Source organism: Calypte anna, chromosome Z, assembly GCF_003957555.1.
Source record: "Calypte anna isolate BGI_N300 chromosome Z, bCalAnn1_v1.p, whole genome shotgun sequence".
Classification (NCBI taxonomy): Eukaryota; Metazoa; Chordata; class Aves; order Apodiformes; family Trochilidae; genus Calypte; species Calypte anna.
In genome coordinates, this window is record NC_044274.1 from 67,283,599 (window position 1) to 67,310,021 (window position 26,423).

The window sequence follows — 26,423 nt, forward strand, 5'->3', positions numbered from 1 at the left end:
AACAGCATAGCAAAATGCAAGAAAAGTTCCTTAGGTGCAAGACACAAAGAACATCACTTTCTTAAGTTTTTTCTCCAGCTCAGTAAGCAAGTAATCAACCACAGCCTTGGAACCACGCTTAAACATGTGGGATATTTTTTTAATTCAATCAGAATTTTCCTTACAGAAGACATCCCTCCTGAACAATGCTAGGACATCTAACATGACCAAAGCAAATTGGTAGCACATCAAAACAAAGTATCAGTGGTGCTACACCTATCATTTGTGTTGCCCATCTTTGAAAGATTGTTCTGATGTAGAGCAAGAACCAGCTGCAAGACCACAGTTTAGAAAAAGCATGGCTTCTTAACTACTTGTTTCCAGCATTCTGAGTTCATTCAGGAAAGAGACATTTTACTAGGGAAAAAAAATAAAATAAAACCCCAGAGTCTCACACTGCACAATTAATTCATTAGCTTAACATTATTAATCTATTATAAGTCAGTTAGAAAATATAAGTAACAGTCAAGGCTTAAATAATAAAATTTCCTTTTCAGGCCTAAATTATGTCTTCTATGTGCCATCTCTCCTAACACAAAACCACAAAACTGAAAAAAAAAGAGTTCTTGCCCATATGAAGTTCACAGACAATCTGGAAAAAAGAACAACTATGTAATCTTAATAAAAGAGAAAAGAAATCTATCGTTCATAAATGAAGAGACTAATGATTGCTTTAGAAGATAGGCAAGGAAAATTAAAAACTGAGCAAACACCAGTGACTATGTACATTCAGGCAAAATAAAATATCAGGAAAGTTCAGACACTGAGAAACTTCTTCACTGAAAGGGTTTTCAGGCACAGAACAGGCTGCCCAGGGCAGTGGTCCAACCACCATACCTGGAGATACTTAAATGCTGCGTAGATGTGGTGCTGAGGGACATGGTTTAGTGGTGGACTTGGCATTGTGCTAGGTTAATGGTTGGACTTGATTATAGGTCTTCTGCACCCAAAATGATTCTATGAGTCTATGATTCAATAAAATAACACAGGATGACACACAACATCATGCAGCCCAAGACAGCCGAAGCTGGATATGGATGGAGATAACGTGGGAGCTTGAAGAGCAGATACAGTGGAAGAAAGTAGCAGGAAAGACCATAGGCTTGTGACGATGCTGGGGTGCAAGGAACTTCAACTTCCTCTAAAACATCTACTCTCCTACTAAGGCAAATTACATGCTAGCAGAGCAGAGATAGCTTTGCAGAGCACTCGGGAATATTCAGAGATGATCATAACAATAAATGCGATATAATCTTTTTATTGTGTGGTCACAAGCCAAGTCCAGGTGGAATGTGAGCCACTAAAAAAGATCTTTAGCACCCCTCGGAGTGATGAATACAACTTTCCAGCACTTGTTTATGCAGCTACCTGGTGCTTTGAAGATAGGAGTTAGTCAGCACTGACTACGTCTCAAGTCCTAAAACCATTAAATGACATGTGGGGAAAGAGATGCATGCACTGGAATAACAACTAAATAGGCAAACTTGAGAAAAAAGATCTGGCAAGTCTAATGTGAAACACAGAGAACTCCAGCAAGATCAGCATGAAGCTGCTCATTATTTTGTAATGTGTTCCCTTTGCAGTGCCTCTGACCTAAATAATGTCCTTGCTTTTTAGAAGATGGCTACTAAATGGCTCCTCACTGCTCTCTTTCCAAGACAGCTCAAGCCTTGCTGTGATAATCACCACGAAAAGTAAAGGGACTGCAGCCTAAAACCCAGGGATTCATCTGCCTTCCACCCCAAAGGAAATTAAAGAGGCCCAAGACCTAAACTGACAAGCCCATGAAAACAGTGTAAGGGAAGACCAGTGGTAGGTAAACCTGTAATTGCATCAATCCAGAAACTGCAACAGATGGAGGGATGCACTTGGAAACATGGTAATCTCTACCGCTATTTTCTGACAGACTATGCAGTCTTTCTTCATTCCCAGGAATGTTAAAAGGGGGGGAAGGTGTTGGGGGGAGGAGTAGGAGAGGAGGAAGGAGGTGACAGAAGAATTTAAGACTTCCTTAGATGAAAGTAGAAGGCGGCTGTGGCCCCATAAGCCTACCTTTATAAAACACTTCTAATGGAAATCCTGCAATTTCCCCTAACTCTCCCTGTAGATGCAAAAGCCACAGAATGGAACAGAAAGATAATTCTTAATAAATTATTTTACTCCAAAGTATCAGCCATTAGACTGGATTTAACCCTCATGGGAGAACTGGGATTTGATGATGAGCAAAGTCTGACTGGGCTTTTCACCCTCTACTTCTGAGTATTTACTTTCTACTAGGTCTTTTACAGAGACTTCTTTACACACACAAAAACAAACAAACAAACAAAACGAAACAAAACAAGCTTTAATCACCAAAACCCCCCAAACATTTTTACCAGCCAGCTCTATTACAGCCAAAGGAACACAAGGGATCTTCTCACAAAGTCTGTACTACACAAACCCCATCTGTTTACAGACAGCAAAGACCCTGCTGGTGCTCAGAAAGATAATCCTGGCTGTTATCAGGATCACACATTTCTTCTACTGTAGTTTTGAAGGAGAGGTGCAGTTTGTCCCATGCTAGCTATCTGGTGCATGGTAGAGCCCAGCTGTCCATCCAGAGCTATGAGGGACCAAGGAAAGCAAATCCTAAGCATGAGTCATTGCTATCCTTATTCCTGAAGATCAATCCCAGCAGAAAACCCTGACTGTGGCTTGGGTGTGAGCTGCTCACAGCAGAATACAAATCTCCCAAATCCAAGCTGTGATGCTCCATTTATCTCAAGTCCTGCCCAAGTTCAGGGTGTTGAGACCAAGCTCCCTCAAAAGTGAAGAAGGGGAACTCCCTGGGCAGCTCCTGCTTCATTTCCTCTCCAGATCTCCTTACACAGGGACAAGCCGCTTCACAACCACTGGGTGTTGGTTTGTTGGCCTGTTTGTTGCTAGTGTTTACAAAATAAAGCCCTTTTTTTTTTTTTTTTTTTTTTTTCCCAGAAAGATAGTTTCTGTTTTGCAGACACACAAAGCACACCCAAGACCTTCTGGTACTTTTGCTGTGTTTGCTCTCCTTTCATAACTTATGCACTCCTGTACAGAGTGCTACCAAAGACTTCATTCCCTGCCCATAAAGCTTTCTCCTCCACTGATGCAGGTGGTTTGGTCTATATATTCTGGCAGCCCTGGGGCTCATCCCCATGCCCCTCCTAGGCAAGCTGGACGTTTTCTTATGATTGCTTGAGAATACTTTTTTGGTCAGCACAACAGCTGCAAGTATTCCTCAGGAAACCAAAACCTATATTTAATTTGTTTAATTTTCAGTGCAACACTTAAAAATCTAAGTATGCAAAAAAAACCCAAAACATTGTCATCTCTTCATTTCACTGGGACATCCACTTAGTAAACCAGAAAAAACTCTTTTCTCAGTACCTGTCCCTGTTTTAGTAATCCCACCTTTTGACTTTCAGAAAGCTTGTACAGGAAAATCTCATATCAAATTCAAAAGGAAGGCTGCATTTGCTAATCTTTTATGAGTTTGATCACAACTGTGCAGTGATAATGCTATTGCACCATTGAAATATCAGAATATTTTCTTTTTTTTTCTGGGAGTAAAATACATGGGGAATCAATTACTTCTTTTTATATTTCTCCTTAGACAACATTACTGCATTACTGAAATAATTTTAAGGCAATGCAAGAGTGACTGCTACCTAGAGGCAGAAATTCGTCATTAGTCACCTCATACCAGAATGATCTTTCCTGTCTCTTGGAAACTTATTTTAAGAGTATTTTTCACTCAAAACTTTATAAAGAACTTCCTTCAAGACAGTAGAAAAAATTTTATCATGTCTCATTTCAAGATGTGTGAAGACTAACCTCCTAAAATGTTGTGAAGGTTTTTATGTGTTTTTTTCAGAAGGTTACTAATCTCTGTTAGAAACTTGATATATCTGCATTCCTTAGGTTTGATGTGTCTAATACATGATGCATCAAATGCCTCGATGACCTATAAAGCTTCTGTGGATTTGAACATAACATGGGTGATAACATGTTGAAGTGGTTTCACAATCCTCAAATCAAGCTAGCACACAGGAAAAAAACACAACAAACAAACACACACCTCCCAAACACAAACAAACCAAAAAATTCTGTCCTTGAACTCTCAAATTAGCGTTTTTGATTTCAATCCCAAACTTAAGCATCCAGTAAACAGAGTAAACATCCAGTAAGTAAACATCCAGTAAGCACCCACCACCCTAAACAGAGAACAGGTTCTCTTAATGCTTCTATACCAAATATTTGTCTGTTATTTCTGAAAAACAACTTTCCAGAGCCAACTGGCAGCTCTGCAGGCTGTTGTTTTTCTCTTTCATATGCATTCTCAGAGATAAGAAAGGAAGACTGGCTCCTCATCATGCTTTCTGCACCTCCTTCAAGGCAAACAATTCACACCAACTTCTCTCTGGGTAGGTGCTAACTTTACAGCATTAGGAATAAATTTCAAGCCCGGTGAACTGCAATTGAAGCTGAAGAGGAGATTTTTGGTACCCACTGGTTTTACAAGGCACTCCAGTTCCCCAAACATTGGGGAACAATCTCAGTTTGACCCACCTGGTACCAGGATGCATGGTGCTCTCCCATTTATTCCACACTAATGACTGAAGCTCATGCTTCCATCTGACTCTGCATTTTACCTCAAATTTTACCTTTACACAGAAAGACAAAGCTTAATCTATTTATCTATTTTAAATCTCTGATGGTTTTTTTTTTCCTAGTGGCCAAGTTGCCATAGAGCTCTGCTGTGCTGTGCAGGAAAGCACAGCTTTGTTCCTGCTCTAGTTATTTCTCTCCCTAGGGCTGCCATGAATACAACAAATGAAATCAAATGGATGGTGATCTTGTCAGACCTCATAAGCAAGGCAAGATTTGGCCTAGACATAATCAGAATAGGAGATTTCAAGTATAGGCTTGAAAGAAGCCTATGAAGCTTTTCATACATTTAGTTGATGTCATTTAGTGCAGCTTCTCTGCTGCACTAATTTTTAATTAATAGTATTTCCCTCTCCTCCAAGTATATTACTCTATTACTTTTCATGGTCAAGAAAGACCACTGCAACAACCAGTACAAATGGCACAAATAAGGAGACAGATGTTCAAGTTTATTTAGGGTTATTGTAACTCACATGACAGTTTAAAAGAAGTTGCACAGGAAATTCAGTCAGCAAAATTAAAAAAAAAAAAAATTGAAAACCCCACAAAAATGTATTTAGGATTGAATTGGCAAGGAAGGAGAAAAAAAAAAAAAGCTAATAAATTCCCAACCAAGATGCCAACGGTGTAATTATATTAGCCTGTTACAAAACAATTAAATGTAATGACATTTTGACTGTTCTCACTAAGTGTTAAGAAGCTCAAGATTACTATTTAGTTAATCTGACAGTCCCACTGAGAAGCCCTAATAGACCAGACAACATATTTGAGGTGGTAGTGTTGCTCCACAGCTTTTCAGCAGTATCAGTTACCTCAGCAGAGACCAACAGTGCCAAACAACAGCAGCTTACCTAAAATCACATTTTGAAAGGTGCATAGAGACTCTTTGCAAAAAAACACAAAAAACAGTTGGTATCTAGGGTACAAGGAGGAACCTGTCTTTCAAAGGCCCCACATTTTACAGCTTGAGAATGGCATGGTTACACTTACTAAGAAAAACGTACCCTCAGAATTATAGGCAAGAACATTTTTCTAAAGGGGAAAAAAAACCCAAACAAACGTGGTGCACCTGTATTAAAGTGGACCCTCAATCAGAGACTTAAAGATAAGTAAGAAGTGGTGACTGCCCAGTCTCAAGGAGCAGCAGGAGAGTTATGATTTAAAAAATACAACAAACTAAAAAATAAAAATATTTTTTTTAAAAAAGGAACAAAAAGAAAAAAACAAACAACTAAATCCAAACCAGTACTATTTTAGGTGCCAGGTTTAAGGTTTCAGCTGTGCAAAAGACTGCTGGAAGGTTCAAGGTCCCTAAAGGAATAATAGTTGGGTGGTGGAGAACTGCTGTAGACTTGCCAATACATACTTGTATCCAGCTGGTCCCAATAAATAATATACCCTGTGGTGCTTGACAGCCTTCAGGCAGGTCTGCCTTACACCACAGACCAGACTGGCAGGCAGAGGACTCAAGACAAAGACTCTGCATAGATGGCAAAATTCACCTCCCCACTCTGCAGAATTGCTTGGGAGAGCTGAGTGGATAGAAGTGGAACCAACATAATATCTTGTACAAAAAACACCTTGGAAGGGTTAACAAGAAAAAGGTAGTGGACAATTTATACCCAACAGCAAATGTCGTTTAATCCTGATTTTACATTGAGCATTTTTTCCATCATCCAGCCCTTTCACCACCTCCCTGCTCCCAGAGGCAGATATTTATATCGGCCAGTAAATTTAAAAACAATAATAATATTCTCAAAGAAATCAGGAGGAATAACTTGACTAAAGATGGTACTATTCCAGTGACTTAAACATAATAACTATTCAAACAGATTATCATTTTCAATACACAGGAAGAGCCCTGCCAAAAAATACCTAGATAGCTTTTCATCTATAAGCTGAAACTTTGTTAAGGAAAGAGAAAAGAACTGATGATGATAGGCCTTGTGAAATTATGGTTAATCAAGTTAAAGTGGTTCTTAAAGGCAAAAGATCACTGTGAAGCATTTTTAGCATTTTCTTTCAAGGTAACATTCATGAAAATTTTCCTGGAACAGTGAGGTTATTCAGTAACTTGAAAATGCTGTATATAGAAGATGTGCTAGCAAGTTTGGTACTTGGAATATTTAAGGTTTTCATCAGACTGTAAGCTAGGCAATCAATAAAACAGTGACAATAGTAATAAGACAGAAGATTCTGCTGCTTAAAAATATTTTGAAAAAAAGGAATTTCAGAGAATTCATACTTCATAATGCAAGTTTCCCATTCTCTGCTTTTTACTTACTTACTTCTGAGTGTTTTAAATATCTTTTTAAACAGAATATCGATTACAGACTTTTTTAACACTGCACACAACCTCTTCAAATAAACATGAAGACTCAGTGAGAACACAGCTACAGGAGCATCAGTCAGAGAACAGGGTAATGAGGCTGATTCAAATTCTTCATGCCAGGGCTCAAAAGTCCCCCCTCCAATTCTGAAGAGTTCATATTCTTGGGACTACGTGCAGGCAATGTGGCAAGCATGCTCATGAATTTATTAACTGACAAGAACCACTCCACATACCACCAGTTAATATATATCTGGGGAAACATGTAAAGAGGCTCAAACAGCTTAGTATCTCAGGCTAAAAATATCAAGAACTCCCTCAACTGGAAGTTGTTAGCAGAGTTCTGATGAAAATAAGGAACCAGGATGGCATGTATTATTTCCCTTTCCTGCAGAGAATAAACTACATTTGGGAGAAAAGTATTCAAAACATAATAAAACAGGTGACTCACCCCAACAAACATACACAACACACACTCAAAGGAGGGGCTGGGTGGGGGAAAAGGGATGCAAACCCATCCATGAAGTCCTGGTGGGAGGAGAAGAGCCATTCCTGATCCCTGCACCACAGGAACACAACACAGCTCCTGCCACAAGTTTTGTGATACACACATACTCTTCTGCCCCTTCAGGGGAGCCTGCAGCACTTGAAGGTCCTCAAAGAAAGGTAAATAACCCAACTGAGTAAATGACTGCTCCTGGAGCCTTCTGCCCACAAGGAAGAGGATGCTCCTCTGGAGTGCTGCTAACACCCACAGCAGGAACTGAAAGTCCACAAGTATTTTAAATAAACCTCTTAGCCTGTAAGAGTTTCAGATGTGAGGTGTATTATTCATTTGTTAGATATTTTTCAAACTCAAACTGGCATATGAGCAAACCCAGGCCCAGAGGAGCCAGCTTGGTTTTGGTTCACAGGCAGGCACAGGTAAGTCACCCAGCTGCCTCATTTTTTTTGAGCAACCAAGGTATGGGCACTCAGGCACTGCCCACCTCTATTTAAGAGCCTTTCACACAGAAGAGTACAGAAGAGAAAGGGCTCATATCAACTATAAAAGAAACATAGCAACTGTGATGTTTTAGGAAAATTAAACTAGCAAATAAATCTACAATTGTACCACATTACTTCATTTTGAGGAGCTGCACAATGTGAAATAATCTTGCTAAAGCATATCCTACAGTCCTACCATGTCATCATCTCATAGCTGAAACTTGTACATCATGTGTTGCACTGTACTATATGAAGAGACACTCAAAGGGGTTGTATTCTTCATAACCATCTCATGTACCTTCTTCCTTGCAGCATCTGACATAAGAGGATACTTCTGTACACTTAGCATATCCACTTACTTAAGAGAGAAGGCAGAGAGAATACCAGTGCAAATCTGCTGACCTTCAGCAGATGCTGTAGTTGAACATCATTAGCATGAAACCCCAAGAAACAACTGAAATTTACTTAATTTTACAAACTATGTGACATTAAAAAAAAATAAAATTCTGCCAGTAGGGAAAATAAAAAATCATAACAATGCCACTCCAGGAAATTATATTCTTGGACCCTTAATAACAAAAAGAGAATACTAAGAGGCAGAGCATCTGTGAACTGGAAAGTTCAAGGAATTCGAAATTTTGAATGTAAAGGAAAAAAACACTGCAACATCTTTACTGAAGGAATATCACAGCATAGCTCATGGTCTGAATCACATCACTGAATGTTATGGTAATTTCTACCAATTTATAGGACTTTCTATAGGAATTTCTATCTTTTACATGATGAATGAAGAAACACGCAGAGAAATGCTGAGAAGCTTCCCATGTTGGGAAGAGGGTTGAAAGAAATGGAAAGAGGAAGCCAGATCCAAGCAGCATCTCTGAGTAACTGGGCACATAATGTATTAGTATAGAAGATACGGTATTTTTATTTTATGGTCCTTACAGCTGTAAGGCTGTGGACCAAACCGGGGTCAAAAGCACAACCTCAATACTGATTGGCACCACATACTTCATCCTGTTGTTCATGTTACTGTCAGAATTTCACCAAACCAAGTGGACTGTTCTCAGAAGGTGCTCCTTTGAACTCCAGTGTGGCACTTGCTGGACGTGACAGTCTTAATCCAAATTTTTAAGTACTAAACCAAATCAATGGAGCTGGGAATTAAAACTACAACAAACACAAGAAAATTGGTAAACACTAAGGGACAGACCTTTGGGGCATAAAAGCTTTTTCAGGTTACTTGGGCTGCCAAAAGGGAAGTAAAAACTGGATAACCTTGTGTCAGTTGCCAGGGGAGCTATCCAGGGAGACACTGATGGAAGCTTCTGAAGCTTGTTTTACTAGATAAGCATTAGGGGAGCTGTATATTCCTAAGAAGAAAAAAAAACACATATACAGACAGCTTTTGTTGTTTTCAGATGCTTTTGTTCACGTTGCTTTGAAGAAATTAATTAAGAAGTTTGGTTGTTGGGTACTCCTGCCATTACTCCCAAAGAGAAGTAAATCACAGGTGCTGAAAATAACAGGTGCAGTTATTGCACAACAGAGCATATGCAGACCACAGCTAGGAAACAGTAAATTTCTTGGTTCCAAACCAAGAGATGTGACGAGCATATCAGGACTACACAAAATAAGTTCAGACCAAGAGTGCAGCTAGTACATTAACTCTGAAAATGTCTCTTCTAATTTTACTCTGTATTTAAATCAGAATGGTTTGTTGGTGGGTTTTTTTTCCAGTTAATCTTCTGTGATTCAAGACACACAGGTGATAGCCAGGATATTAACCTTGCTCTCCAAAGCTGAATATATGCAAAGACCTGTGCCCACACACATACACAGGCAGTACAATATGGAAAATTACTACATTCCATTTCAGACTGAGAGAATTCAATGGTTATCTTTCTTCAGTTACGTTAATTATTTAAATATGCTATTGGACTGGAAAAACAAATTGCAAGAAAGTTGCATCCATGCCAGAAGTTAACTGCCACAGAACCCGTTTTCAGTTTAGACAAAGTCCATAATTGAATCACAAAGGCAAAGAGAATATGAAAGAAAACTCGAGTTTGATGCTGCAGAATACACAGGAACTATACTGCCAAATAACCCTGTTGGTCTCTTTAGATTCTTGTTTGCCTTTACAGCCCCATTGGAATGCTTCAAAATAAGGTGTTAAAAAGCTGAGGCATATGGTACTGTCACAGGTTAGGTCTGTCATTTTCCTCAATTAGTTTTCCACTTGTATCTTGAATTCAAGAGCATTTACAGTGTCTGTGCTGAATAGAAGACTATGCTCACTTAAGCACACAATCCTCTGTAGAAGCAAGGCTCTGCACTATACCAGCAAGCCCTTCTAAATTATCATTTGTCTATTGAATGTATACACTGTGCAAAGAGATATTTAACAGAAACTAGTATCAAACCACTTCCATGAGTTTTATGTTTCCTCTCAGCTGTGCTTTATCAACCCTCACCTGCATTAGCAGAACGTCCCTTTGGAACCACCTTCTCTTGTTTTGTCCCTGCTACCTTTTAACAAACACTCAGGATTCCCTTCAAAGCCTGCTAGAGGACATCCAGCTATAGGACTCGAGCATTACGAGCACTCAAGCACTTATTTCGGCTGTGAAAATGAACCTTGCTACAAGATTACCTCCCTTAACTAGTGAGCAACTGTTAACCAGCACCACCTGTGCAAACCTGGCTGCTCCAACAAAGCAGGAAATAGAGGTTTTTAGCTCTGGATGATGTCTGGAGTGTTTTATAAGTTCAGGCTAATGAGGATCAAGATGGTATTTAAAAAGGGAGAAACAAGAGCAACTGCTGAAGCACTGCTAATCTTCCCCTTGTCCCTGCTACAGCCCTCAGTTCTCAGATGATGCTCCTCCTCAGAAGTGTTCCTATGAGTGCCTGGAACACAGAGCCCGTTCACCCACAGCCTGTTGTAGGCATGGCTGCACATTTTCAAATGCGTTTGTGTGGCTGGCAGCCTGAGTATTAAAACCACAGAGTCCTTTTCCAACCTTCTAAAGTATATGGTAAGAGCCCGACTAGATAATAGTATCTGTGAAACACTGCTCAGTTCAGTTCTATCATTTTACAGGGGAAAATTTGTTATGGATTTAAGACAATGAATCTTCCTCTTTATTGTAATTTTTTTTTTCAAATGAGCAATGTCATGCAGAATTGGAGACTGACACCAGGCAACTCCAAGCTTCTTTTTATTCTTTTTCCTCTCTAATTTTGAATAATAACTTCAGATTTACATGACTGTTTGGGGAACATTAGGAAAGGTTTATAAGTTACTTTCTCCATTACTAGAATTAATACAAGTATATTTGCATCCAATACTTCAGTCTCATTTTGGTTTTAATAATCTATTTAAGATGCTCTGTGAAATAATTCAAAATAATTGTTCCATTCAGTATTTATAGGTTCCTCAGATACAGATGTACAAATTATTTGAGTCTTGCCTCTTCAAAGTGTAAAATATAGTTTTCTTTGTGTTCTGCTGCATTATAGTCTCTCATTTTATTTCTAAAAATATTTTAAAATATGTTTAACTGGATTTGCAGTTACACATGTCTACAAATATTGTTCCTATAAGAGTAGACATCTTTCTTTTACAAATAATTAGATGTGCAGATAGTGAAATTAGGAGTGACACTGAATTTGAGGAGCTACAGCAGAAATAAGAAACACCATTCTGTTGTACTTCTCAGATCTGCTCATCATATTACCATTACTAGAGGCACATTTTCATTTTTCTCACGCTGCTCTTCATCTTCTGATCAGAAGCTCTCCTTTATCTTTCCTATCTTTGTATTTTCCTGTATGCAAGCTAGAGGTGTTTGTTGATCATGTACTTTTCCTATTCCAATCCAGAAGATCAACTTGCATTTATATTATTTTGCAACATGCATATAAACACACAGGAAAAACAAACTTTCCTCAGGCCAGCATAGATGCCTTTAAGTTTTTTAAACATCCTCTGAATGTATAATACTCTGTAAATATTTCACTAACACTGACATCATCACAGAAACATCTTTGACTTGCAGAAGGGATGGTGCCCCCATCTGCACAGTGACAGGAGGCACCAGCAGGTCTGCTGCCCATCACTGAATATGACTGACAGCTGGAACAAGCTACCAAGCAGCAGTTTACCAAAGTTTAAGAAGCTTTTACAGAAGATGCAATAAATTCAGGGACTTTTCCCTATATTACTCAAAGGCCTTTCACTTGCATTTAACATCTCAAGGCAGATTAAACAATATATCCCAATTTTGAAGGGTTTTAATAATAAACAAGCAAAGGAGCTGACCAGTTCAAGATGCTGTCAATTGGATTCCTAACCTTCACTTCCAGGGCAGTTTCAAATTCACCACGAGAGCTTCAGATGCACTTGATGAAATGTTATTAACTCATCCAGTCTCAGACATGTGAAAGCTTCTATTGACTCACGACCAATACCTTAGTTTAAAGGATGAGCCTTACAGTAGTAAAAGGAACCATCCAAAACTGGTCCACGTTCTTTGAGGGTTAGTCGTGAGAGAAGAAAAATAAATAAAACTTTCAGCATGGAGAAAGCAAAGGGGGTTTGGCTTATCAAATCTTGGTACTGCAATTACAAGGATCTGATAGAGCACTACAACTTCCGTAGCAGGAGAATCGGGTGGCATCCTTACTTCCAGCCTCATAAATCAAATAATATTTACAACACAATCATACAGCCTGCCAGCCAAATGATCCATTTTGCTCTGAGACTGTCAAGAACAACGTATTTATTAAGGAATTATAGTTCCACTTCTGCACTCAAGCATTTTCTTCAGAAAGCTCTTTCCCCAGGAAAGGCCAAAGAGACAACACAGGGTATCTCAGGTTGTCACTGATTTTGCTGTAACTTTTAACTTATGGAAATAGTTTCCAAAACTAATGTTGCCACTTTTTGTTAAATTGATTACCACGGAAAACATAGAATTTTACCTTCCTCTAACTAGCTGCAAAAACACTTAATTTCAACAGTGGAACTTTCCAATTAATTTTCAAAACATATGCTAGTAACAAGCCATTTTCAGTATCAGTATGAAAAAAATACTGAATGCACTGGAATTTAAGTATAATGATAAATTACTGCTTCTGTATTTTCAAAACACTTCTTTCTAGAAAAATTACTGTGGTTTGTTTTATGGTGAAGTCTCTCCTAAAAGCCAGAGGCATTTCAACAGAACACAGGACACTATTAATAACACCTTCATGGGTTGATTTCTTCTTCAAGATTGAAATTCTTCTTTCAAAGTGTCTTTTATTTAGGAATGGGAGATGGGAAGGAAACAAAATAGCCAAAATAGCCTGAATAGGAAACACGTACTTTCATTGGCAATTTAGGCTTGATCAATACTGTAAAGAGTTTGGAGTTAACAAGGATTGTACTTCAACTAGACCCATACAAACTTAGCAAAAAGTATTGTTAATATCATGGTCAGCTCACAGGTAAATGTTACCTGAACAACTGAACATCACAACAAACCAAAACCCAACAGAGGTGGGAGCACAGCAGCCTGTGGATCCAGTGGTAGGGAGCACTGAAAAGGCAGACAACCCTCACATTCCTCAACCACAACTGACCTACAATACTCTCTATGAGATGTGTGATTTCTGACACTCAGATTTTTATAAACTGGTAACTTCCTAATTGATATTTGTACAGGAAATAAGGAGGGGGAGAAGTGTACAGCCTAAGTGTACTTCTCAGAACACTTAGAAGGAGAAAATCCAGCTGGTCCCTCTTCTCTCACAGATTGGTCCAGCCTAAAACTAAGACCCAAAACTCCAATACACTTGCCCAAAGGCTGCAAGGATTTCAAAAAGCCCACGGAAAGTAAATGTGCAGCATAAATTATATTTATTTATATTTTGGCTCTTTTTATCACAAATTAAGCTGGAAACAATAAGTGGATATCAAAGCTGTGTTCAAGCTGATATCTGAAGGAGCCAAGGGCTCACACACAGAGGCTCAGGTCACTGGGCGCAGGGAATGGAGACGCAAAGGAAAGAGGAAAGGCTTCAAAGGGCCAGAGGTAAGGAGGCACTGTAGACACCGTGATGCTAAGATGTTTGTCACGTCGGTACACAACACTCTAAATGTTAGGACACATCCCAAGAAAAAACAAACCTAAAAAAAAAAAATCTGAACTTGCTTAGCTCTTCAGATTAAACTCAAACTCACACCACAGTCTAAGGTGAGGCTCTGCCACTGCACTGAAAAGCAAGTGGGGTAAGGGTGAGCAGAAATGCACAGTCCAGCTCATCTGTCTGACTGGTCAAATGCTCACATGATGAGCAGGAGTCACCATTTGTGACATGTGTTTACACATATTACATTAGTCTAGTACTGGAGAAACAAAAAACCAAACCAAACCAAACAAAAAAAATAACAACAAACAAACAAACAAACAAACAAACAAAAACCAAAAAAAAAAGGGGGGGGGGGGGGAAATGCAGACTTCAGCTTGTCTATCAAAAATATAATGACCACCATTCAAGAAGGAAATTTTATAAATGCCTTCAGAATTCAAAGATGAGAAAGAAAAAGATATGTCAGGAAATTAACTATGAGCTCAGTTTGATTTACTAGGAAAGGAGCTTGCACAGTGGGTAAGGAGGAGCTTTTGGATGGCTCACTAGAGGTTAAGATGTGAGTTTTGATTATTATACTATTGCATGTCATCTACATAAGTAGAAAGTCTTCATTAAATGAAAAAATGGTGTACACTCACATGGAAAAAAAAAAAGAAATATCATTATCAGTATGTTTATACAAATGAGAGAATGTTTCACGAAGCCTCTTGCTATCCTAAGCCAACTCCATTGAAACAGTTTAATTAATGAGTTATATGTAGAAATACAAAAGTATGGTAAGTTGGGAAAGACTGGAAAATACTGCAAGCCCTTTTGGGGACAGAAACAGAATAAGCAAAGTTAATAAGAGAAAATTCAATACAGAAAAATATAGAGTACTATGCTCAGGAATAAGAAATAAAATACACACATACAAAATGGGTAATAATTGGCTAGGAAGCACATTGTAAAAAGAACCTAGAGGGCATGTGGACTGCAAAATGCATTATTTAAAATAAACCCAAAAATAACAAAACCCACCAAACAGTAACAAAAAAACAAACCAAACAAACAAGCAGGGAAAAAAAACCAACCAAACCAACAAAACACCCAGAAAAACAAACATATAAAAAACAAGCAAAAAACAAACAAAACAGGCAAATGTTCTAGGGAGTATAAGTAGCAATGTTTTATACAGAAAACCCAAGTTGTATATATTACCTCACAAAAGAGGTAATTAGTTCATTTTCCTCAGTTCTGTGCTTTAATCTAGACACACTAATAATATGGGGAAAACACAAAAGAGTACAGAGGCAAGAATCACATAAGGTTTTAAAGGGGAAAAAATGACCCACCACAAAAAAAACCTTGTTTTTTCTTTTATTTTGTATCTTTATATTTAATGAAGTGGGAAAGAAAGAAACTAGGACACTATGGTCTTTACTACTGCCACCTTTCCATTGCTTAGAAAATTACATTTTATGCTCTCATCTGTTCCCTTCCTGGAACAGGTATCCTAAAGCATAGAGAATGCATGGAGGTCATCAATATTTCTGAATTCACATGCTTGTTTCTCTCTAAGGAAGAGCTACTTTTAGCAGCTGAAACAGCAGATGTGCATTACCTGACCACTGCCCAAAAAATCTGGACCTAGAGACCTGTGGGGCTCAACTGAGCAGACACCAGAAAAAGAAATTTCAACTTTGAGTCAACCTCAACCAGCACTCCTTTCTGTCCTATTTGTTCCCCAACAAAGCAGACACCAAGGGGTTGTAATGCCAAGCAACACAGCTGGGAAGACTTCAAGTTGTATCTGCTGAATATTCATGGAGAAAAAACACCATATAACTGTGTTCCTGCTGGTACCCAACGAAGGTTTTGCAAAAAAAAAAAAAAAAATCCTAAAAGCAGACATTTTAAACAGGTGGGTATTACCTATATTTGCAGAGTAAACCACACTGGGCTGTGCAGGATCATGCCCTTTCCTACACCCTGAGGGTCCATGGAATGGTCATCATGAAGTGACTACCCAATTACAATGGCATCCTGAATCTTACAGCCATGTAGTATGTGGAGTCTCACTCCTTAAGGAAAGCAGACTTGTGAGGTCATGCTGTGTGTAAGTATGCAACTGTCCACCCTCAATATTTTTTGAGTTAATTTTCCAGTTCCATGCGTATTCAAAAAAGAGATAGCAGTCTCAAAGAAACAGTACATTTCTACAAGCTGCTTCAGCTGTTTGCTTTCATGGAAACATCACAGCATAACCTCAAGAAGACAGATGTCCAGGAAATCAGGCTTCTCCCATTCTGCTGCTCACAGGACTGTTTGTTTCCATCCTGCCCTGAATCACAGTCTGTCTGAGGAAAAAGCAGAGTGCTGTACCAGGAGAGATGGCAGACCCTGGGGTGGGTAGTCCATGCTGCCGGTGCTTCTTTCTGAGACCACCTGAAATGGTCCTCCACCTCTGGTTCTGCCTCGGGATGACTGTCTTGCAACCCATTTGTCTGAAACAAACTTTGCCCAGGGGATTCTCTGTTCCTCATTTTCCAGACATACGATGTGATCAAATGTCATCTCATACTTAGAACCAGCAGCAGAAGAGACACTGGAAGTTTCATGCATATGTTATATATACATAGGAGTGATGTATATTAACAGCCAAAAAAAGAAATAAAATTAAGGGCTCTGCATCTCAAATAGGGCACACAATAATGAGCAAGTATTTTTGCCTTTCACCTTTCTGCACCTTCCTGCCACGTCTAAAACTGGCATGCAGGCAGCAGTGGCTAAATGCATATTTTAAAAGGTTCATGAAACTCATGTGGTGCTAGACACCAAAGAAACAACATATTCTTGCTCTAGGAACAGCCGTATTATGAAACAGCAAGTCAGCCATAAGGCACATACTGCGTGACAGCAAAATAGCAAATTATCAAACAGCTACTCATTATGAAAACAATGCTCAGTTCTGCACAAAAAAAAAAAAAAACACAAAAACAAAAAACAAACAAACAACAAAACACCAAAACCCTCACACCAGTTTTTCCAAAGGAAAAGGAAAACTAAACCAGTGAACATGCAAATGAGGACAAAGTAAGAACAAGAGTTAGTATACATCCATGTTTTCAAAGTTATGAGAATATTCTTGAGTTATGAGAATATTATTATAATTATAATTATCAATATTATTACTGATAATATTGAATATTATCTTTCCCACACAACAGAAGATACTGCACTCAGACACATCCAGACACACTACTCCAGCTGCTTTTGAACAGCAAATCCTATCCTTCCCTCCCAAACCTCTGACATCTCACCCAAGGTTTCCATACCAGCACACAACTCTGAAGTCAGCATTTCGTAGGTGTTTGTGGATTCTAACTTGAAGATAAGGCATTTTACACCTCAGCTTCAAAGGTCCTTGCTGTCATTTTGTGGTACCTGGAGGGACAGCATGTTCCTTTCAACTTAAGAAAAATGTTCCACTTCCTGACCTGTCTCCTTGAAGGCATCATTGTCCTGGCTCTGTTCCCTGCTTTGCACCAGGTCTGTTTTCTAAATGCACCAGCTCCCACCCCCATCTCTGATGGGTGTCAGTCCCTTAGGGAACAATCCCTTGTCTCATCTTCCCAGACTGGCCATTTCCACCCAAAACTTCCTCCATTGTCAGTCAAGAACCCAGCCCTGTTATCTTCACCTCCTGGCATCTCACCACTGCAGGCTCCAACTGCTCCTACTCACACTCTCCTTCACACCAGCCCCAGTCCCGTTTGTTCTCCCCAAGCTGCTCCTCTGATCCCACTATCTGCTGTGCTCCCAGCAAAGATGAAGTATCCAGAGATTACAGTCAGTAAGCCCTAAGCATATGCAAATTGCTCTTTTTTTTTGAAAAGGCTTGTATCTTGGCTAAATTCAGATGCTTTGTCATGCAAATGGAAAAAGGCACATTCCTGGAATAAAATCCCTCTTCCTTTTTTCAACCTGCTTTCAAGTGTTAACAAGGAGAGGGGTACTACTGGTCTTCTGTGGTAAAAGTTGCAACAACTTTTACGCTGGTGAAAAATACATTTCTTCCTTGAGGAATTTTCAGAATCAGCCTAAACCTTTCAACTGCAATTTTACACGCAGAGAAATAAAATAAATCAGAACAATAAATCAGATAAAATCAGATAAAATAAATCAGAACAATCAGAATAAATCAGAAATAAATTTTACACCCAAACGGTTCAAGTTTTGCAAAGTTGTGAAAATCTTGTTTGGCTACTTTAATAGTTGTGACGTTATCGGATGCCTATAATTTAAGCAAAATGAATTATTAATATATACCCATTTCTGTTAATTACTGTCTCTCCAGGAAGATTTAATTATCTCTTAGCCAAAGCAAAACCAAGTTCTCTGCAGTCAAGAGTGTATCTGCTGTACCCACTGGGTCTGAGTGGGCTCCAGGAGTCCGTGCTCTTCAGAAGCAAAACTTTGTTGAGCACTACAGAGCCACCCAAAGCTGGGATCAGTCACCTCACAATGTTCATCACTAAGAAAAAGCATCAAAAGAAAAACCCAAACTTTCTGCAAGCAGACCAGTTACATAGAGGAAACAATGCAGAAACTAAACCATCTTTTTTTTTTTTCCTTGATTCTTGACAGTCCAATAAAGCACTTACTGTATGTGCCTCACTAACAAATATCCCGGCCATAACCAGTACTCTTAAAGGTTGGGTGTGATTTTCAGAATGCTGCTACACCGAAGCACATTTCTATGTTCCACCACAGCTATTGTTCCAACTACCTATTAAATCTACACTGCAAAAGCAATTATTCTTAATGGTCTGAACTGCAGCATATACTTTATCTGAAATGCCTTCCTGTGCTGTCCAACACACCTGAGCGGTGTAAAAAAAAGTACCCGAAGCACTGCGATTAACAATAAATACTGGGAAATAGTTCCAGAACCTTCTCTTTTTTGCTTTTTCTCTAAAATTGCAAAAACTGTATGTTTATAGGCTCCCAGAACAGCACACCTGCAAGTTTGAGAAGTTAGACATGAGGGATTAAATCAGTGCATAAAACATCACAACTAAATGCTGTAAAATAGGCTCAATTAAGCTACCAATTTTATTTTCAGAGGGAAACAAAAAAGAAATCAATATATCTTACACCATTTGAAAAACTAGCTGTTTCCCAGGGATGAGCAGCAAATTTCCAATGGAAACTAATTAATTTTAAAATGTACCTTATTTTTATGTAGCTTACAAATATTACAGTGGAAAAAAAAAGTTACCTATCTATTGTAAATTCATGCAATGCTGTCTTTCCAAATTTGAAAAAAAAACTAAAACACCAAATAAATTACATGCCCATTTTGCTCCAGGTGACTAACTGGCCGAGGTAAAGTTTAGGAGACATTTGCAACAGTCATGCAAAAAAACAGAGCAAAAATACAACAGCAGCAGTCAAGCCCCCTCACTTTCTCTACATCCTCTCCCACACCAATCTGAAAAAACAACCATTAACAAGCTCGTAATGCTTACTCGTATGTTGTTATTCTGAACATGCATCCTTTGAGTAAATCATAGTCTCTAAGTGCATGGTCAGTTTTTTAACAGAATCTGCGTGTCTGCTGAGCCCCAACAAGGTGAGGGCATCTTGGGAAGAAAGACTACTTTGGAAGACCTCTGGAAGATCAAGACAAGTGGACACAAAACATTTCAGAATTGAGTTTTCGTTAGGATATTTGTTCTTCCAACACAAATCATTACAAATGGATAGAGTTCCATTTGCAAAAGTCTACAGAAATACTGTTTGAATTTTGTGTAAATTTATATAATCCAGTCGTTCTTTCTCAAAGACTAAAAGTTTACTGAGTTTCACCATTCAGTGCTATGTCAGCATGTCCAAACCTCTAATTTGAATTAATCAAATTTTAAGGAATAATAAGAAAAAGAGAAAAAGAAAAAGATACATTTTCTCTGACGAGACAACAAAAGATGTCTGAAAATTTTCAGTCTTTTCCATTTTACGATGTAGATGAGCCTTATTTAGCCTGGCACAGCTACTGGTGTAAGAGCTACTGCTAATACATCTTTCCTGTCCTTTATACAATAGGGATGGCCTGAACCCAAAATTAAGTCACAGCTGTTCCAGAATGAGAGGAAGGGGCACTACAACACTTGTGATTTTTCAATTAATCTTCTTTGAGTCTCACAGGTATTGGATGGCTTCATTTTCAGTGTCTTACCTGTCTGTCCTGTACTGTGGAATAAAATTAGGTATTATTTTTTTGAAATTCCACACTTCACATGTGTTGTTAAGCTACGTAATACAAATAATTTACCCCAGGGGTCAGTCAGAAGGGGCAAAGGGGAAGACCATAAAACGAATGCCATCTTTGGATGAAAATTTGCCAAGGGCTACTATAAATGACTTGCAAAACTTGTTCATTTTAATAGAAATTACATAACCTCAAAGGACATAAGAAAGGCAGCATATAACAAGATACCACACTACAAACACATTTGGCACTGTATTGCTCTGCAAAATGTATCACATCGTTGATTACAAACAACATCTGAACAACACACATCTTTTCCACACTTGATAAACACTCTTTTCACACTCCAGTCCTGTCACTGGCACACATCCTCATTGGGAAAAAACACATTACACATACTTAGGCCATCCAAATATAAGGCAGTGCTTTGGTTTTGTTGTTTTTTTGGTTTTTTAATCCTTACTTATTTCAGGTGTATTTCAGAGATCTGTTTCTGGCCTTGAAGAGAAACCTTGAAGAGACATGATGAAATTAAGTTACATGCAATGTTCTAAAAACTTTCAAATTAAACATAATTATATTCCTGCTCTTCTTTATGAAATAAATACTTAATATATCAGGCACATACACTTTGGATTTAAAATTTGCACAATCTCACGTAGAAGTTGGAGCTATATTTTTGTGTAGATATTTCATTTGATGGCAACTTCTTTTGACCAGGACAAAAACTCATGCATCACCTTTGGAGAAGCACTGTATGGCTGTGAAAAAACATCTTAAGAAAGTGGAAAAGATGTAATTACAGCTTTTTGGCTGTCAGAAAGCGTATGAAATTGGCAATTGACATGATCTGATCTACTACAAAGAAACCTGAAGAGATGTAATACAAAAAAAATCTGAACTGCAGACTATGTAATGGCACACCACAGCCATAAACTAAGTTTTTAGATATGTATTTATTTATTTATTTGTTTGTTAAAGGAGAGGATAGGGATGGGACACGGTGCGGAGAGGGAGACGAGAAAGAAAGAGGGTGTTTCTACATTTCCAGGTGTACTTATCCATAAATACACACTACCAAGAAGTTACTGATCAGTTCAAGTCCACGCTTTAAGAACAACCCATTTCAGTGTTTTGCATGAGAAGAATCTATACGTGAGGAATCCGCATTTCCAGCTCCGCATTTCCAGCTGTTAGCTATAGTGAGTGGGAGACCAAGTGTATTTAAATCAAACAGCACCATCTAGCAGGCCCCCCATAACTTAGGAGGGCAGCTGCTACTTGGCAATAGGTCAGCTTGGCAGGCTTGCCCTGACAATTATTAAGCATTTTCATACCGCATGAAATATACTGTGCTTTCTGGCAGCAGAGGTCGAGATAAAAAACCAGCTACAATGAAAGAAGACAACTGAAAGAACAGTTTAAAGCCTGAGCCCTCGGACCAGAGTAGTACTGCCTGTGGTTTGTATTGGGTAGTTCTACAAAGTAGATTTAATAGAACATGATCTTTTTCTGAGCCAACAAACAGCAGCCCCATAGATTTGATTTATCTCGTCCCTCAGTGCGACCCTATTGCACCCTTCAGGAACTTACCATGTGTACTGACAAACACCAGTAACTATGTAGCACAAGAATATGGTTTAATTGAACAATTTCGCCACACCGAATAAACAACGCTTTCACTACCCACTTAGGCAATTATTTTAAAAATTATTCCTACGCTGGGAATAGGAAGTGCCACTAGTTGATTAAATTTTTAGTGCCCAAGTTGTCCCTTCCGCTCCATCTTAGCAATTAACATTTCATATCAGTGCTGCCTCTGTCTTCCTCTACCTATCTACTGCAAAGTTACGGGTGAAATTCCCAAACATAACAACACTTTAAATTTCCCCTAGCATCTCTCTCTCCGGTAGCAACAGAGATGCCTGGCCTGCTGCTTTTCCAGGAAGCTTGCATGCCAGCCTCTGGAATTAGGAAGTCTCTAAAACACTGTAGCAAAAAAAAAAAAAAAAATTAAAAATAAAAAGTAAAAAAAAATTAAAATTAAAAAAACACTCGGGGAAAAAAAAACAACAACAAACAAACAAAAAAACCCAACAACTTTTAGGTGAAGGTTCAAGACAAACTGCCTGAAGGGAAACTCATCAGCCGTGCCCGGAGTATTGAGAAGTGCAATTCTAGAGCAATGCGATTTTTGCAGCCGATCAAGGTGCAAACCTGGTTTCTGTCCGGAGGTCTCCACCTCCAAACCCCCTTCAGCAGCCTCACCCCGACCTTCCTCAGGCTGAAGCCACCTCCTCCTCCTCACACAGGCTTTTTTCCTCCCCCACCGCCTCCTCCCCTGCGCTAAACCGGCCCCAGGGAGTTGCCACTACAGACAACTTAAGAGAGACGCCGTCCATTCCAAAAACTCGTCTTTCTCCCCAGTTCTTTCCCGCTTGCCCTAACGGCAGAGGAGGTGGCTGGAAGGAGGGTATCCCCCGCACTCTCCAGCCCTCCCTGGGCCGCCGCATCCCGCCGAGCAGCCGCTGCCCGGGGCCCCGCTCGGCTTCCCGCGGCCACCCTCGGTCTCTCCCCGGTCCAAAGAGCCGCGGGGAGGGGAGAGAAAAAAAAAATTGAAGCAGCACTCACGGCGCTTAGATAAAGATTTTGTCCCTTTTCTTTCTTTTTTTTTTTTTTTTTTTTTTTTTCCGGGGAAAAAAAAGAAAAAACCCAAACAAAAACACAAAGCAACAAAACAAACGAAACAAAACCGAAAAAAACCCTAAACTAAAAAAAAAAAAAAAAAAAAGTAGTTTTCGCAGGGTGTTTCGGCACTAGCCGTATTCAGGCGTGGGAGTGCGAGGGAGCCCCGCCGCGGACCCGCACCCACGAAACACACAAAACAGGAGGGGTTGCCTATGCCAGCAGCACCTTTGTTCGGCGGGGCGGGAGCCGGAGCACTGCGGGGGCCCCCCCCGTGCGCCCCGGAGAACAATGCGCGGCGGGGCCGGTGCCGCCGGGCTGCCCGGTCCCGGGGAAAAGTTGCGAGGAGGCGAGTTGGGAAGCGGCGGGAGGCGGCTCCCGCCCCCCACCCCGTCCTTAATGTCCCTCTCCCTGTCTCAAGGCTCTTTGTTACCCAAGTTGTCCCGGCACCTTGCGCTGCCCGAGCCCCGCGGAGGGCCCCGGGGACAGGGGAAGGCGGGGGGTCGGGGCTGGGAAAGAGGGGGTGGGGGGCTGCCCGGCGCCGCTCTGCCGGCTGCCCCGCCGAGGACCGGCCGCGGAAGGGAGCGGGGGATCGCCCGCTGCGGTCCCCTCGCTCAGCCGCCACTGTCCCGCCGCGGGGACCCTCCTCCGCGGTCCGAGTAGCTCTGCCGCGGTCCCCTGCCCCCTCAGCCCGGCCCGGGCGGCGCCGAACCCCCTCGGTGGGTCCGTGGGTCCGGCCTCTCGTTGCTCCCGCCCCGCACCGCCCCGCACCACCGGCAGCAAAGTTACTTTCGGCGCAGGCTGTGCGCGGGGGGCCAGGCGCGGCCCGTCGGCGCGGCCCGTCGGGCTGTACTCACTTCTCCCTGGCCTGGCTGTCGGACGGGACGCTGCTGTTGCTCTTGCCTTTGCCGTACATGCCTGCAGAGAGCTCCGACTGTCACGCACCTGTCAACCCATCACAGCCTCCCCAGGAACAGCCCCGTCACCATGGAGACGCCGCCACACACACATCCCATTGGTCAGCCGGACGGGCGGCCACGCCCCCCGCGCCTTGATGGACAGGCGCAGACCCGGACGGGCTGCACCCTCCTCCCTCCCCCCCTCTCCCCACCGCCCCCTCGGCTCCTCCTTCCCCCTCCCGCTCGCGTTCTCCCTTCCCCGGCGCAAGGGGGAATTAGAAACGGTTCTAGAAGGATTTTAAACAACCGGCTGTTCCGAGCGACCGGCACCCCCCCCGCCGCCGCTGCCGGCGAGGGAAGAGAAGCGGCGGGCGAGCGGCAAACTGCGGACCGGATTCCTTCGGCATCGGGTTCCCTCAGCCCGACCGCGGCCTGTCCGCCCTCCCGCGCTGGCCCCTTCGCTCCCCTCAGCCGGGCGCGCCGCGCTCTGCCGCCTCCTTCCCACCTCCCACCTTCCACCCCACCGCGGGACGGCGAGGGGACGACCCCGTCGCCTCCCTCCCCATACCCGCTCCCCCCCTCGTCCCCCTCCTGGGTTGCCCGCTGTGTTCTCGCTCCCCTCCTCAGCCCTCTCCTCGGTTGCCGCCACCCCCAAAGTCACCTCAGGGGCCGCCGCGCCTTAGCCCTCTCTCCCTTCCCCCATCCTCCTTGTGTCTCTCAGGAGCCCACCCGCCTTCTCCCGCACCCCCGGGTCCCACCGCCTCCCTCAGAGACCTTCCTGGCGCCCTCATTTCCTCAGCGCCGAAGGGCAAAGCCTCCTTGCCCACGGCGGGTGGGGGCTGGAAACAGGGGGTCTTGTAAAGCCTCTTCCAACCCAAAATGTTGTAAGGGGCTGGGGAGGGGAAGGTCGGGCCGAGAGGGGCTTCTCTTGTCTGGGGAAGGCGATCCCCGTGTGGAAGAGGCTCCCTGGGCAGGGACGTGGCTGCTGTGCCATGGGAGGAGGAGAACTTTGGGGCCTCACGGGCTGGAGCCGAGGCCAGGCTGCAGCCATCGGGAGGCTGGTTGGGAGAAAACATTTCCTGAACCAAAACACTGTGTCTTAGAAAAGCTTTTTAACCCTAAAAAAAAAAAAAAAAAAAAAAAAAAAAAGTCTAAAGAAAATTCAAGGAAATGCTTTGATTTTTTTAAAGGTACATGGCGGATAATTGAGAGATAGAGGAGAGCAACCACTGGCACGCAACAATTTATTGCGTTTATTGCTTGCTTTTCCTTTTTTATTATTATTATTTTTTAAAGTACCCTGGTGGTCTCTGGGTTGCTTTTTGCCCTTTTTGCTGTATTCCCAAATTTTGGAGATCTTGGTACCTGCTTACCTGAACAAGCTAACAACTGATATTGAAAACCTACTGACCTGTGCCCACGGGGGCCTTCAGTGTTTAATGCCAAGCCTTGGAGCTCTTTTTTTGGTCAGGTCAGGTTGTAAATATACTAATCTCACCGTTGCATTGGCAGGCAAAGGTCACAAACAATAAGCACCACGCAAAATTCGAGGAGGGAAGTTGTGCAAGGCATAGACCACCAGCATCTGTTTATCATTGTTGGAGCTGCAGGCAAAAAAAAAAAAAAACAAACAAAAAACAACCCAAAATATATCCTCTGGATGTTGAGCTGCTGGAGTGAAGAGGAAAGGTTGGTGAAGTGAAATTGTTTGGAGGGGGAGGGAGGGTTTAAGGAAGTATTAATGAGTGACTGGAACGTATTAGCAATGGAATAGCAGAGAGAGACGAGAGGAATGAGCAAGAGGCTGAAGGGTTGGAGGTTCTCGTAGCTGCACATCAGCAATTCCCAGTCACAGTGGGTGTTGTGTGGGATGAGCACTCCTGCACCTTGCTGCAATAATCCATCAGATTAAGGCATACCACACCAAAAGCCATTTCATGCCAAGGTTGGCTGTCTGTCTTGGGCTTTCTCCCCCAAGATTTTGTGTGTGTGTGTGTGTGTGTGTGTGTGTGTGTGTTAAAAGGAGAGAGTGGCTGTAGTGGGTCTGGTGAAGGAAATAAATCAAGGCTTCCCATGCACCCAGACTCCACACTGTGGCAGGGACCAGGGCTTGTGCTTACTTCCAAGTTACCCCAGTGAAATCAGAGGAAGAATGATGAGCAAGGTGGCAACAGCAGATGATGGTGGGAGAAGAAAGTAAGTGGGAAATGGCAGCAGAAAAAAAAAAAAAAAAAAAAAAAAAGAGAGGAAACAGTGAATGGGAAGAGTAGGAGAGGCTAAGGGAGGAAATGAAGGAGGAAAATGACTATGGGTGAGAACAACAAAAAGAAACATTGTAAAAAAAAATAGTAATGGATTTAGGTGATGAAAGCGGGGAAAGACTGTTGGGAGAAAATCTGAG

At 41.4% G+C, this 26,423-nt stretch overlaps 1 protein-coding gene across 3 annotated transcripts in view; it reads right to left on the reverse strand.

Moving 5' to 3' along the window:
• The window catches only part of SSBP2 (single stranded DNA binding protein 2), a 189,493-nt gene extending 165,423 nt beyond the window's left edge, over positions 1 to 24,070 (reverse strand). For all 3 annotated transcript variants that reach the window (XM_030466779.1, XM_030466778.1, XM_030466777.1), the window contains exon 1: positions 23,981 to 24,070. In XM_030466779.1, the coding sequence (XP_030322639.1) occupies positions 23,981 to 24,039 (59 nt within the window). In that variant the 5' untranslated portion in view covers positions 24,040 to 24,070. The remainder of the gene's footprint in view (positions 1 to 23,980) is intronic.
• Positions 24,071 to 26,423: the final 2,353 nt, after the last annotated feature.